Raw genomic sequence first — 13021 nt, 5'->3', positions numbered from 1 at the left:
TAGGCCTTTCTGCACTAATAGCTCCTATTGTGAATGAATTATCTAGCATGTCTTCATTGATGCACTATGCACTGGACAAAATTCCACTTGCTGGGGAAATCCACCCTCAAAGCTGTAAATTAAAACATCATTTAGTAGCTATAAAAGCTGACATTTACTTTTAAGAAGTGCAAGTTTGCTTTTACACTGAAATGAACAAGCTCAACTTTTTCAAAACTTCAAATCATTTCCATAACTAAAGCAGGGTTTCAAGTTTAAAAATAAATTCGATAATTTCAGCAAACAAAACTTGTTTTAAAGTTAAATAACTGTTCATAAGATTTCCACAGACATTGCAGACAGTTTCAAAGCTCCCAAAGAAAGTAGAAGGTGTTGCTTGTACTATCACGTACATGTGAATGGCAAACAGTTCTACTATTTTTAAATCACAAGAATGCTGCAAGCTTTTAAACAAATCACTCACACCTTTAAAATAATCTGTGTTATCTGGAGCCCAATGGCACTTTACATTTATGTATTTATTTATTTAAGGAGTTTTATATAGCACGAACATGACCTGTCCGGATATCAGAGTGATGTACACATAGCAAAACAAGTTAAACACAAAAAATGCGAAAGAACAGGCAATACACAGATATCAATGCAAAAAGCAATAGGTTGAAACATCAAAAATCAAAAAAGAACAAGCAATATATATATATATATATATATATATATCCAAGAAAGAAGTGACTCAAACAGATATATTCACCAAAGAACAAAAATATATTTCCACTACAACGTTTCAGCTTCCGCCTTCCTCAGGTAGTTTCAAGATGGTAAGCTCAGTGGCTGCACAGATGACACAGCTGAATTTTCAAAAAGCATCATGAGTGAAGATTCCATTTGGAATGTGGAATCAATGCAGTCCTGAGAGTTCTTGAGATATGCAGTAATCAGGATGTGTTGTCAGTAATGTTCAGTCCATCTGGATGCAATGATTTTAAACGGTACATCCAGAAGTTTTCCCTGGAGGCCAGTAGTTCTTCCTTTGAGACATGTTCCACGGGGAAAATCTTCAAATCTGATAGTGAATGATCCACAAGGTTAAAATGATTGGCTACAGGCTGGTCAATTTTCTTATTGATTATTGCTGATTTGTGGTTCCTGAATCGTGTGCGGAGGTCATTCATTGTTTGGCCTACATATTGTTTTTTACAGCTTTGTCGTTGGCATTCAATCACATAAATAATGCATGTTGAGCGACATGTAAGATGCTGTCTTATTGCATAGGTCCTTCTGGTAACATAACTAGTAACTTGAAATTAAAAAATTAAAAAAAAAAAAATACCATCTTGAAACTACCTGAGGAAGGCGGAAGCTGAAACGTTGTAGTGGAAATATATTTTTGTTCTTTGGTGAATATATCTGTTTGAGTCACTTCTTTCTTGGATATTTTATTTCTTTGTGACTCATTGTATCCTTTGGGATCCAGATTTTTGCCCTGGCTGGCTGTTGTTTTCTTGTGATCCTTCATCTTCAAGTATATATATATATATATATATATATATATATATATATATATATATATATATATATATCTTGTAAACAAACACATTGTAGTAACTTTCCAACTTTTGAACGAATACATTTGACATTTTCGGCAGAAATTGTGATTTTCTGCTGAACAGCAAAAAATGATAGACGCGTGTGGATTTGATCCCTGCAGGGAAAATTCTGTCTAATCAAAAGCTCTAATGATTTTTAGTGTTTAAGAGTTTCTTTTCTTTACTGCACTGGCAACATCGGTAACATCTTTTTCTAAATAAAACGAGATGTGCACCAAGTTCTACTGCAGAAATAAAATTGAATTATTTTCTGCGAAAGATGGCAGTTTCAAACAAACAAGCCTGATTCTGATTTTTTTTTTTAAATCGTTTTAAATTTATTACATTTGGGCTTCCAACAAACAAACCCTAAAAAATTGTAAAAGTAAAAAATTATTAAGAATTTTAAAGAAGCTTGAACTGTTTGTTAAAACGATACAGGTGGTATTTGGGATTCAGAGTAACTTTCTGTTGATTAAAGATGCTTGCCTTTTACCAACATTAAATATTTTGCTAAAAAATTAGACAAATTCAGGATTTGTCCTTAATTTTTTCACAGTCATGATAAAGTTTAAGTTTAAAATATTTATCAAGCGCAACGTACACCTGGGCGGTTTCTTGGCGCTAAAGTAGAAGGCAACCAACTGAGCTAGAACGGTAACTAAGGCGGCAACTGGAAAACAGGTAATTTACTAAAGAAGAGCCTGAGAGAATAAAAAGGTCTTCAGAGCTTTGCGAAAGCCGGAGTACTCGGTGAGGGACCTAAGATGAAAGGGAAGAGAGTTCCAGAACATGGGGGCAAGAGTGGAAAATTTTGAGCCACCCAGTTTCTTTTTCCGGTAACGGGGTACAGCTAAAAGGAGATGTGCCGACGAGCGGAGGTCTCTGCCAGGGACGTAAGCCTTGATGGCTGAAGATATGAAAAGGGGGGCCAGGCCAGTCCTGGCCTGAAACGCCATGCAGCCTAGTTTAAACAGGGCGCGTTCCCGCACAGGGAGCCAGTGAAGAGTTTTCAGGAGGGGGGAAGTGTGGTGGAATTTAGGAAGACCAAAAGCAAGGCGGGCAGCCTGGTTCTGCACTAATTGCAGTTTACGGAGGCTGTACTGAGGGATGCCATTGTACAAAATGTTCCCGTAGTCCAGGCGGGACAGGACCAGTGCGGACATAATTAGCTTGAGTGCAGGAAAAGAAAAGAAACGGGAGATAGAACGGATAGTACGGAGAGTAAGAAAGCAAGAAGAAACCACCGAACCAATCTGGGAGTGCATAGTAAGTTGATTGTTTAGCTTAATACCGAGAGTCTTAACAGAGGGAACAGGGGTAGGAGGAGAGCCAAAGGAGGGGGGCCAAAAGAGAGAATTCCAGGGACTGGAGCAACCACCTGTCACCACAAGTTCCGTTTTATCGGGATTGAGCTTCAGGTGGTTGAAGTTCATCCAGTCCCTGATGAAAGATAGAATAGATTGGAAATTAGAAATAGAGTCAGGAGTAGAAGAAAGATTAAAGATGAGCTGGAGGTCATCGGCATAGTTATATACCGAGACCTCCAGTTGCTGTAGAGCAAAGATGAGGGGAGCGATATACAGATTAAAGAGTAAAGGAGAGAGAGAAGAGCCCTGGGGAACACCGCACTGGACCTGACAGGGGGTAGCTGAAAACTCCCATAAAGAAGAAGCGTGTACAATTGCCAACTTTGTAAAGTACTTTCTTCAATGTCATGAACTTAGAGGAGCAAAGATTGGTAATTTCGTCCATCTCTATAAAAAATACAAAAATTAACAGTTCTCCTTATGACACAATATTAAATCACACCAGTGGCGTCTCTTCCGCTTAGGCAGTGGAGTGTTGCCCCACTTCTCTTCAGCAGTATAAAAAAAATAAAGGAAAATAAAATGAAAATAACTCAATGTCATTGTCATTTTATTCTTCCTGCTGAGGCAGTTTGGCAGGGCGGGGTGGGGCTGCACTGCTCACAGAGAAGCAGGGGGAGGAGTGGTGGGCAATCTGTAAGTGCGCATGACTGTTTGGCCGGCCGTCTTGGGCCAGCCAAACAGTCATGCACACTAAGCATGTTCTCCATTAGGCTTTATTAAAGCCTGGGTGGAGAACATGCACAGGCCCATAGCCCCCATCGAAGCCCCAAACCACGGCTATCAGACCAATCACAACACTGCTATTAGCAGCGTCATGATTGGCTAGGGGAGCCTGTGTGCTTCACTGCTTCCTGCTTCGTTCCAGTCGCGGAGAGACGACAGAGGAGAGAAGCAGTGGTGAGGTGGGTTTACTTTTATTTCTATTTTTTTACACAACCAACCCCCTCCCTATTGCCCCGGCACCCCCGATCCGTGCCAGCGTCACTGAATCACACACACTAAACACCACTAAAATAAACAGAAGTGATCTGGGAAACTGTGGTGAAATTCACAACTCGTCAATTTGAAAAAAAAAAAAGCTATACTGACCACTATAGATTCAGAATTTGAAAAGGAAGAGTAATAAAGACATTTTAAATTGACGCATTTCCATAGAATGAGCCTCACCTACTAGATCATTGTATGCAAATGCAGTAGAATTTCTTCTGGACAAACAAGTTCTTTGATTTTCATCAATATAGTGCCTAGCATGCCTTCAAACAGATGAGTTGTTTGCACGTTATGAAGAGCAGGTCTGTGTTAGACTGTTGCTACCAGTGTCCATCAAAACTCTTGGGGGCTTATTTCTGGAATGTTTGACGGAACGCTGCATGCATTTCCTATGCCTGCCTTTCAGGGGCTGCTCCTCAGCAATGGTGAAGGAACATCACCCCACTGGCTCTGAGCCAGCAGGTGGAAAATAAAACAATGTTGCGTGGTGAAGGAACTCGCGGTAATGTCAGGGTAGTGACTGCGGAGTAAAGGCAGATCGTTGTCCTGCCTGCTGCGTAAAGGATGTTTTCCTTATTTATGTGGCTTGCGCCATCAGAGTGTCACTTTTCTTGATGCCCCTGCGGCGCAAACCTCTTGGCCATATCCAGGGAAGACATGTCTTGGCAGTTCGGGCTGGACTGCTCCCATGAGGCATAGGGTCAGACTGATGTGCATGTCTGAACTGGGGTGGCTGAGTGAGGTAAAGAATGGTGATGGATTAAACCCAGATCAGTTGACTGGGGGTGAGTGTTTGATTTGCTCAAACGCTGCGTCCATCATACCCTTTGGTATCGCTTTGTTCGCCCTAAGTGTGGCAGGGTATGCTCAGATGTGAGTCCCTTGCTCACTCTGCCACTGGATTCAAGATAGCCTGGCTGATGAGGATTATGAATCCGAAACCGGTCCCAGGAAGCTTGTTTCCGGTCCAGGGAAGACATGGCTTGGCAGTTCGGGCTGGACTGTTCCCATGAGGGACAGGGTCAGACTGATTTCATATGGCCATGTCTGAACTGGGGTGGTGGAGTGGGCTAAAGAATGGTGATGGATTAAACCCAGATCAGTTGACTGGAGGTGAGTGTTTGATTTGCTCAAACGCTCCGTCCATCATTCCCTTTGGTATCACTCCCTTATTTATGAGGCTTGCGCCATCAGAGTGTCACTTTTCTTGATGCCCCTGCGGCGCAAAGCTCTTGACCATATCTGTGAGGCAACAGAGAACCACTTTGCAAGGCTTTGAATGGCCTCATAGATATGGAGTCAAACAAAGCTGCGCAAGTCGCTTTGTTGCCTTACTATACGCCATGGAGGTGTTCCATGGGCATTGCGGTGGGTATTCCCATGCAACAACCATAGGTTTAAACGCTGCCCCAGATTGACTTTATCACGTAAACATGGTAAAGTGCCAAAGTCTTAAGCCTCCCCACAGCAGGCGTAATGAGGAGAAATAATTGTATTTCTCCTCGCGTTTTCCTCTTTTCATGTGTGCTGCATCCTGGTTGTATGTCAATACAACGCGGTGTTTACACCGTACTACCATTACAACGCTGGTTTTACAATGCAAGTCGTTGCCACGACTTGTGCTGTAGGGTGCTGGACTTAGGAATAGTAAGATTTACTATTCCAACTCCAGCCTACGTACAGTAGGGAAGGTGTTGGAAAAGTAAATCTACTATTCCTTAGCCTAGAGCGCCCTCCATCGCAAGTCGTGGTAACGACTTGCGTTGTATTGCCCGCGTTGTAATGGTAGTGCGGTGTAAACACCGCGTCGTAATGGATGTTCCCCCTGCATCCTACAGACATCTCACTAGAAAAGACCCTGCCCTTTATTTGACACTTAGCCTTACTCCATGGGAGCGGTCTCTCCGTTTCTGTTTTAGGGCTCGTACAGAGTGGCGGATCCTGAACGCAGACAACCCAACCAACATGTTGGAGGGAGGGGGCATATCTTAATCTGTTCCTGCGATGGGGTCTCTGAACAATCACTGTTACACTACATTTTTTTGGTAACTTTTTTAGATACCATTGTAGGCTTTTGCTCTAACCTTTGTTAAACTCATTGGGTCACCACAAATGTAGAGAGTCTTTGTTCCATCTGCAACTACTGAACATTTGCCATAGAGTGTGCTCCTTTTTAAAAGCTGTAGTTAGAACTAGGAAAACCACGCAGGATCCTCTTTGGTAAAATAATATTTATCTGTGTGTCGGTTTTTTAATTCTGTGTTGTATGTTTTTACCATTGGATTTAATATGTTTTATCTATTTCATCTAGCACTTTGCACTTTACAGAAATGTTGACTAATGCTTAATTGTTCTGCTTCTTTTATGACAAATATTTGGCCGATTAAAGATGTATTGATTGATGATTGACTCTCTCTTACCGGTGAATCCTTCCGGGTCGATGATGATCCACTCCACGGGATACGCCCTCCCGTTTTCAGGGTCGGTGTCTTGCTTCAGCTCCATCGTGATCTCTTTGGCACTGTACGTTAGAGAACTGGGTGAAAGCAAGCACAAGACACAGGGCTCATTACCTAAGAATAAACTTACATAATCCAAAAATGCTGCGACATAAGAGCACAAGAGCAGATCATCGCATATGGCACAAAAGTACATGAATCGAAGATGTAGGTTTTAGTGCTTAATTTGTCCAGTGGTTTCCGGTTCTTGTCACCAGCACTTAATTGTCAAAACCGGCATTTATGGCTATGTGCCACCACGTGGCGCTGTTTGTCTGATTTATAAATGAGCACAACAACTCCTTATTAATTCAAAATATACTACCAATGACTAATACCTTGTGTCCAAGCTGTTCTGAAAGCTTTGGGGCCTGAAAGAGTCTGAATTGTCACTCTTGTAGGAGTGTGGTTGTTAGTAGTTTTATGGTTCTGTGATTGGCAGCACTGGCAGGGGACATGGGTAGTGCGAGGTGCTGTAACCTCCTGACGAGGGTCTTGGCACTTATTGTTTTAAGTGAGGTGCTTTTAATCCTCTCAAGGGAGAAGACGCCTATGGTCTCAATCTGTCAGCAGGATCATGTGATAGAGCCCCACCAGTGAAACAAAGAAGTGGTTCTAAGTGAAGCAGTCTATTCTTATTACCCCTGTTATATGTGCGACATACTTTTTTTTTTTAGTTTTATATAGCGCAAACTAGACCCGAAGGTTTCAGAGCGCTTTACATAGCACCAGTTGCGTTACAGACGGACACATTCATTTTGTTAGGCACAGGGAAATTAAGTTACTTGCCCAGAATCACAGGATGATGAGAGTCCTTGCCGAGACTCCAACCCGGTTCCCCAGCTTCATGGTCGACCGCTCTAGCTGTTAGGCCACATCCTCTCTTACCAAGATGTTTAATAGAGGTCAAACAGTACTAGCATTGATAGTTGCTGGGAGACCCCAGGAAACAACTGCAGTCTCTGTGTGCTGAGAACTTGGAGGAGTAGGAAATGAGGTTACGACTTATAAAAATGTCTCTTTAAAGCAGAACATACTAAGAGGTCCAAACTGACTCAGTCAGGACTGAACCCAAAGTTAGAATAGGAAAAGATGGTTAATAAGCCCTTGGGCTGTATATGCCAAGGGAAATACACTTAGTGCGGTCTTAAAGGCGTTATCAGGGATATGATGTCATAATAGATCCTAAAACCCAAGCACACGTCATCATATAAAAGAAAATTCTGATACGATTATTGCTAGTGAATGTTAGAAATGGAGGTCTGGGTAAAGGGAACAGATATTGTCAGTGCTTAATTTGAGCCGGTGGTTTCTGGAGTTCAGCACCGGCCCTTAATCATCAACACTGACACTTTACTTTTCATGAGCACCAGTTAAGGACACCATTATTTTACAGTGAGAGTAAGTGATTTGCCCAGAATCACAGGATGTTGAGCCAATGCTGAGACTAGAACCTGGTTCTCTTGCGCTGAAGTTGGCAGATCTGGTCATTACGCCACATCCTCCACTTACTTTCATGGTTAGTAGTAGGCTCTGTTTTAGGCGGCGCAAACAGGAGAAATGGGCTGGTGCAAGTTGCCTCCTGACGAGAGCCCCGGAACTTATTTTTTTTACAAATTAACCAATGGTCATTCTCAATGCCCAATGACCCTTTCAGTACAGATCAGGAACCCAGATTAACCCATGACTTGTCTAATCCGACCACAATGAATCCTTCTACGTAAAAAATATCAAAATGTACATTTAATACTGCTGTGTACCCATAAACAGTGGTTTGAGCTAGAACTGTGTATCTCAATAATTTAATTGCCACTTTAACCCTGATAAACATTTATGTCTTTTGCACACTTCTTTCTTGTAAGGACTTTTGTAGTGTAGTGTGTACTTAAGAAAACAAATATTAAAAACAACTGAGCTCCTTTAAACTGGCCCCATGACTTGTACAGTATCATGTATCCCTTGGTCTGTAGTTTTTTTTTTTATCACTACAGGTGCAACATGTTAAGGCGCTATACCTGAACTTCAGGGTGCAGTTCTGCCAGTCGAACGGGAAGTAGTTGACGTTGATGGGGCACGTGCTGCGGAAGATGGCGGGAGGCAGCCAGTAGACGTAGCCGGAGTCGTAAACCAGCACGTTGCAGTAGTATGCCACCTCAAAGAGTCCGTCATTGCTGTTTGGAGAAGGCACAACAGTCAGTTATTCCTTAAGAATTCTAATATTTCAATAAAAATACCACTATACAGCACTCTGTAGATAACCAGCTAAATTTTCGAATTTATACAGTGCTGCAATACAAATATTTTTGGAACTCCAAGCAAAATGACACTTTGTCATTTATTTATTTGGTTTTTTACTTTGCCATTTATTTTATTTTTTAGAGTTTTATATAGCGTGAACAAGACCCTTACCGGTGACAGAGCATTTTACAGGAGCAGCAAAAGCAGACAAGTAATATTATAAACATAGTACAGCTTGATCTAGCATACATAACATAACATATACATATATCCCCGAGATCAGCAATTGCATGGGAAGTAGATCAAGAAGAGAGGGGAGTAAGTCCTCAGTGGGTGGTAAATTTGTTGGATAGTAGAATTTTTACTTCTTTCTTGAAAAGGCATGTGGAAGGCTGGCATCTGATCTCGGGAGGGAGAGCATTCCAGATTCTGGGAGCTATCTGGTCCCCCAGCAACGCAGCAATGTTTGAGGTTGTATGAGGGAATCTGGAGCCCTCATGTGGCCACTTCTGGTGGCCCCAAAAACAGATTTGTACTGTCAATTTAAAGCTTAGAGCCACCATGCCTGTTTTGGTCTCCCCTACCACACATGTTTTAGCTGTCTGTATACAAAAACAGAGAGGATGTAACCTTACGGCTAGAGCGGTCAACGTCGAACCTGGGGAACCGGGTTTGAATCTCGGCATCGGCTCAACATCCTGTGGTTCTGAGCAAATCACGTAATCTCCCCGTGCCTACCAAAAATGAATGTATCCTCATGTAATGAAACTGATGCTATGTAAAGTGCTCTGATACCCAATATCTTCGGGTCTAGTTTGCACTATATCAAAATCTACAACAAAAAAAACCATGTGTACCATAATAAAACCTTACAGTGGGCTTAGAGCCCGCTCCTTGCTTACCATTGGCTGGCTGAATTGTCACTTTCATTTGCTTGCTTCTTATGCTATGGCCTGCCTTCCTATTCTTGACCGTGTCCCTCTCCCGGATCACACCCTCTTTACCATCCTTTTGATCGAATGAGTTGTATTCTTCCACTGCTCACATTCAGGGAATTACTTTTTTCTTTTCTTATGAAGTTTACGTATTTAGGTATATTGTGATGAACAACGCCTCTTCCCCAGTCAAATGATCAAACTAGTACTAACCGCATAGAGACCAATTTCTAGATCAGTGCTATGCTTCCAGAAGAGCTCGGTATCCTAAAGCTCTTGACAATATGAAATGTTAAATTATTAATCAAATAAAAATATGCTCTCTAGTAACCTTATCAGTATTTAATATACAAAATCACTCCAATATCATCCCATAATTATAATCAAGGATACCAAGTGCAGCATGAAGTCTGTATTTCTTCCCAGAATCTTCAAGCCCGGACATTTCTCATCAATGGGATCTTTTGCAATCTTAACTGGTTTAGGTGTGACTAGGGCTGAGCGTAGCTTGCGAAGTAGCGCTACGCATAGCTACGCGAAGTGCACTTCGCGAACTAAGCGTAGCACTACGCGAATTGCGTAGTACCCTGTTCGCACTGTGCAAAATGCTGTTTTCAATGATTGCACAGTGCGGACAAGCATCCCGCCCTCTGCAATCATTGAAAACTGCATCTTGCACAGTGCGAGATGTAGTTTCTGCCGCTCGAGTAGATTTTTACTCGAGCGGCAGCTTTCTCAATGCGGACTGGTAGTTTCTCACCGAGAGCGGTCGCGAGCATACGCGACCACTCGCAATGAGAAACCTGACCTCCCCGCGTTGAGAATCTCGCTGAGAGGTTTATTTTCCATGCTCGCGATCGGCAACTTGATGTTGCTGATCGTGAAAGAGGAAAAAGTCTTGCCGGGATGTCATTCTGCTTGCTCGCGGTCACCAACTTGACGTTGAGGAATGCGAGCGAGCAAAAAATGACTGCTGCACTACGCTATGCTACGCTACGCTACGCTACCCGTGTTCGCACTGTGCTACGTGCAGTTCGCGTAGTGCGGAGTTGCACAAACTTCACAAACTACGCAAGCGTAGCATAGTGCTTTGCCCAGGGTTAGGTGTGACCTGAGAGAGCAGCACCCAGGCAATGACTGGGGCTGGATGGCTTGGACATATGGCAGACACCTTCGTGAAGCATCTGAGCTAAAGCCCCACATCCACATCCTCTCTTTTGTGGTTTTACCAAGGACTATCTACTTGACATGTATAAACAGCAAGGGGCGACATCACCCTGAAAAGGTTGACATAGGGGTGTGGATAATTGGAAAAGTTGCACTCACCAAGGATAGGTTCCCATCAAACGCTTGAAGTTGAATTTGCTTATAAAGCTCTAGATGCCATTTTTTCTACAAGGCTGTTTAACAGTGAGCACCAAAAGTTCATCCTGTATTCATCTTTTGACTCACAGAAGCTCTGCACATCATTCTAGATTGCGGACCAGACCAGCGACAAGATCCAAGCCTGTCTTCCTTTAAAGGCTTAGAAACAGATCCCTAGGACTGGAGAAACAGGATCTGTGCTTCTTTGCCTTGCCGGGAAGGAAGGAGGCTGCCTTGGGCACTTATAACTTGCCTTGCACTGCTAGGGCTTGAGATGTCCTGTACCCATGGTGCCAAGATGCGCTCAGCACTGAAAAGTTCAACGGTGACCAGAAATGTCACTCAATGGCCCAGAACTTGAGGAAAGTGAACACAGGAGCGGTCTGTTTATTGAAATTCTGGAGGCCGAAGAACCATTAGTGAACCAATGAGAGGCACCCCCATAAGGTGGCCCATTACTGCTGTGAGCAATGGCAACCTGCATTCCAAGGACAACCTTTGATCCTGCTTGAGAGTCTGTCCCTTTTGTGAGCCCAGCAGTGCTTAATTTGAGCCGGTGGTTTCCAGTGCTTGGCACTAGCACGTAATTGCGAACACTGGCACTTATGACTGTCTACCACTTGGTGGCGATGTCTGTGTAATTTAGACATGAACAGAACAACAGTTGTTTATTAATTCAATATGCATTAAAACGACTGCCGCCCAAGCCATTCTTATTTCTTTGTGGGCCTGGAATAGTCTGAATTGTCACTATTGCAGTACTGCTATGTTTAGTAGTTGTGTAAGTACTGTCGCTGGTAAAGGTAGTGGGTGGTTGAAGCTGCAGTGACCTCCTAATGGGAGCCCTGTCACTTATTTTATTACAAATTAAGCACTGATGACCAGCAACTAGGGAGCCAGAGGCGAACATGGGACCTTGGTAGTGCAATGAGGTGGCCCATCATCTCAGCGAGCGCTAGCCCCACTGCACAGGAAACACCCTTTAGCATGACACTGGAATCATGCTGTGCCATTACAGCACGGCAAATAAACTAATGTGTCATTAACTTGCGTTAGTTTAGCATGCAATTCACTACAACAACTAGCTTTAGGGGGGTGCATTGGTGCAGAGGTGTTGGATGTAAAAGTCAACACCTTCCCTACTGATGCGCAGACTGGAGTTGGATTAGTAAATTATACCAATACAAAATCCAGAGCCTCTAAAGGGCAAGTCGTTGTAACGACTTGCGTGCAAAATAAACACGCCATTACAATGCTTTTGTACTAATGACGGCATAAAAAGGCGTGTGTTCTAAACACATGCGTAATTCTGACATACAATCCCACTGCACATGTGACCCTGCAAAGCACTTCACGTGATGGCCTATCACACCCATGAATCTTGTGGACTCAAACCAAAAATGAACTTGATTCAATATCTTAAAAGCAACAATCAGTGGAAAAAAGCCACCATCTTCTCTTGCATGCAGTCAAAAGACCAGTGCAACCCAGACTGCAGTGTCTCTCGGTGTCAGCGAACCCCCTGTACAGTTACTTTATCACAAGTTTGTATGTTTGCATCACTAGAGGCCAGTTAACACCCAATTGGACCGTCGTCCATGGATAAAACACTGTGAGCCAATAATATGACTCCCCACTTCTGCCAACCTGTCAGGCTCCAAACACAACAGTGACCGTGTACCCATGTGGTGGCTCTGAATTCTCACAAGAGACTATGATAGGTGCCCTCATTAGTGCAACATTAGAAAAACGCCTGCATGCTTTGTTAATCCTAGATGACATTTGTTTAATTGTAACCCCGATTCCCCCTACAAGACATCCTGAGGTAATACAATGTGTAGCGCCAACTGATTGGCTCGCGCTCACTCATCTCACTCATGCGTAGTTCCTTGGAGACCTTCTGCCTCTTACTTGTTCTCCAGGATGATCTTGGGCTGCCACACCATGTCTGGTGGGAGGCGGATAGTTTCAATGTTGTAGAACTCTGTCTTGTTCCAGGTCAGCCTGGTGTCATACCAACCCTGGTGGAAGAAACA

The 13021-nt window shown here is 43.1% G+C and overlaps 1 protein-coding gene across 1 annotated transcript in view; it reads right to left on the bottom strand.

The window, feature by feature from the left end:
- Positions 1-13021, bottom strand: part of CHRND (cholinergic receptor nicotinic delta subunit) — a 76204-nt gene that overhangs the window by 41066 nt on the left and 22117 nt on the right. The window contains exons 4-6 of the mRNA XM_078667943.1: positions 12897-13006; positions 8463-8618; positions 6370-6485 (exon numbers count right to left, since the gene is read on the bottom strand). Of these exons, the coding sequence (XP_078524069.1) occupies positions 6370-6485; positions 8463-8618; positions 12897-13006 (382 nt within the window). The remainder of the gene's footprint in view (positions 1-6369; positions 6486-8462; positions 8619-12896; positions 13007-13021) is intronic.

This window comes from Lissotriton helveticus, chromosome 11 (genome assembly GCF_964261635.1).
Source record: "Lissotriton helveticus chromosome 11, aLisHel1.1, whole genome shotgun sequence".
NCBI lineage: Eukaryota > Metazoa > Chordata > Amphibia > Caudata > Salamandridae > Lissotriton > Lissotriton helveticus.
The sequence above is the reverse complement of the archived record's forward strand: the minus strand, read 5'-3'. Positions and strand labels throughout refer to the sequence as shown.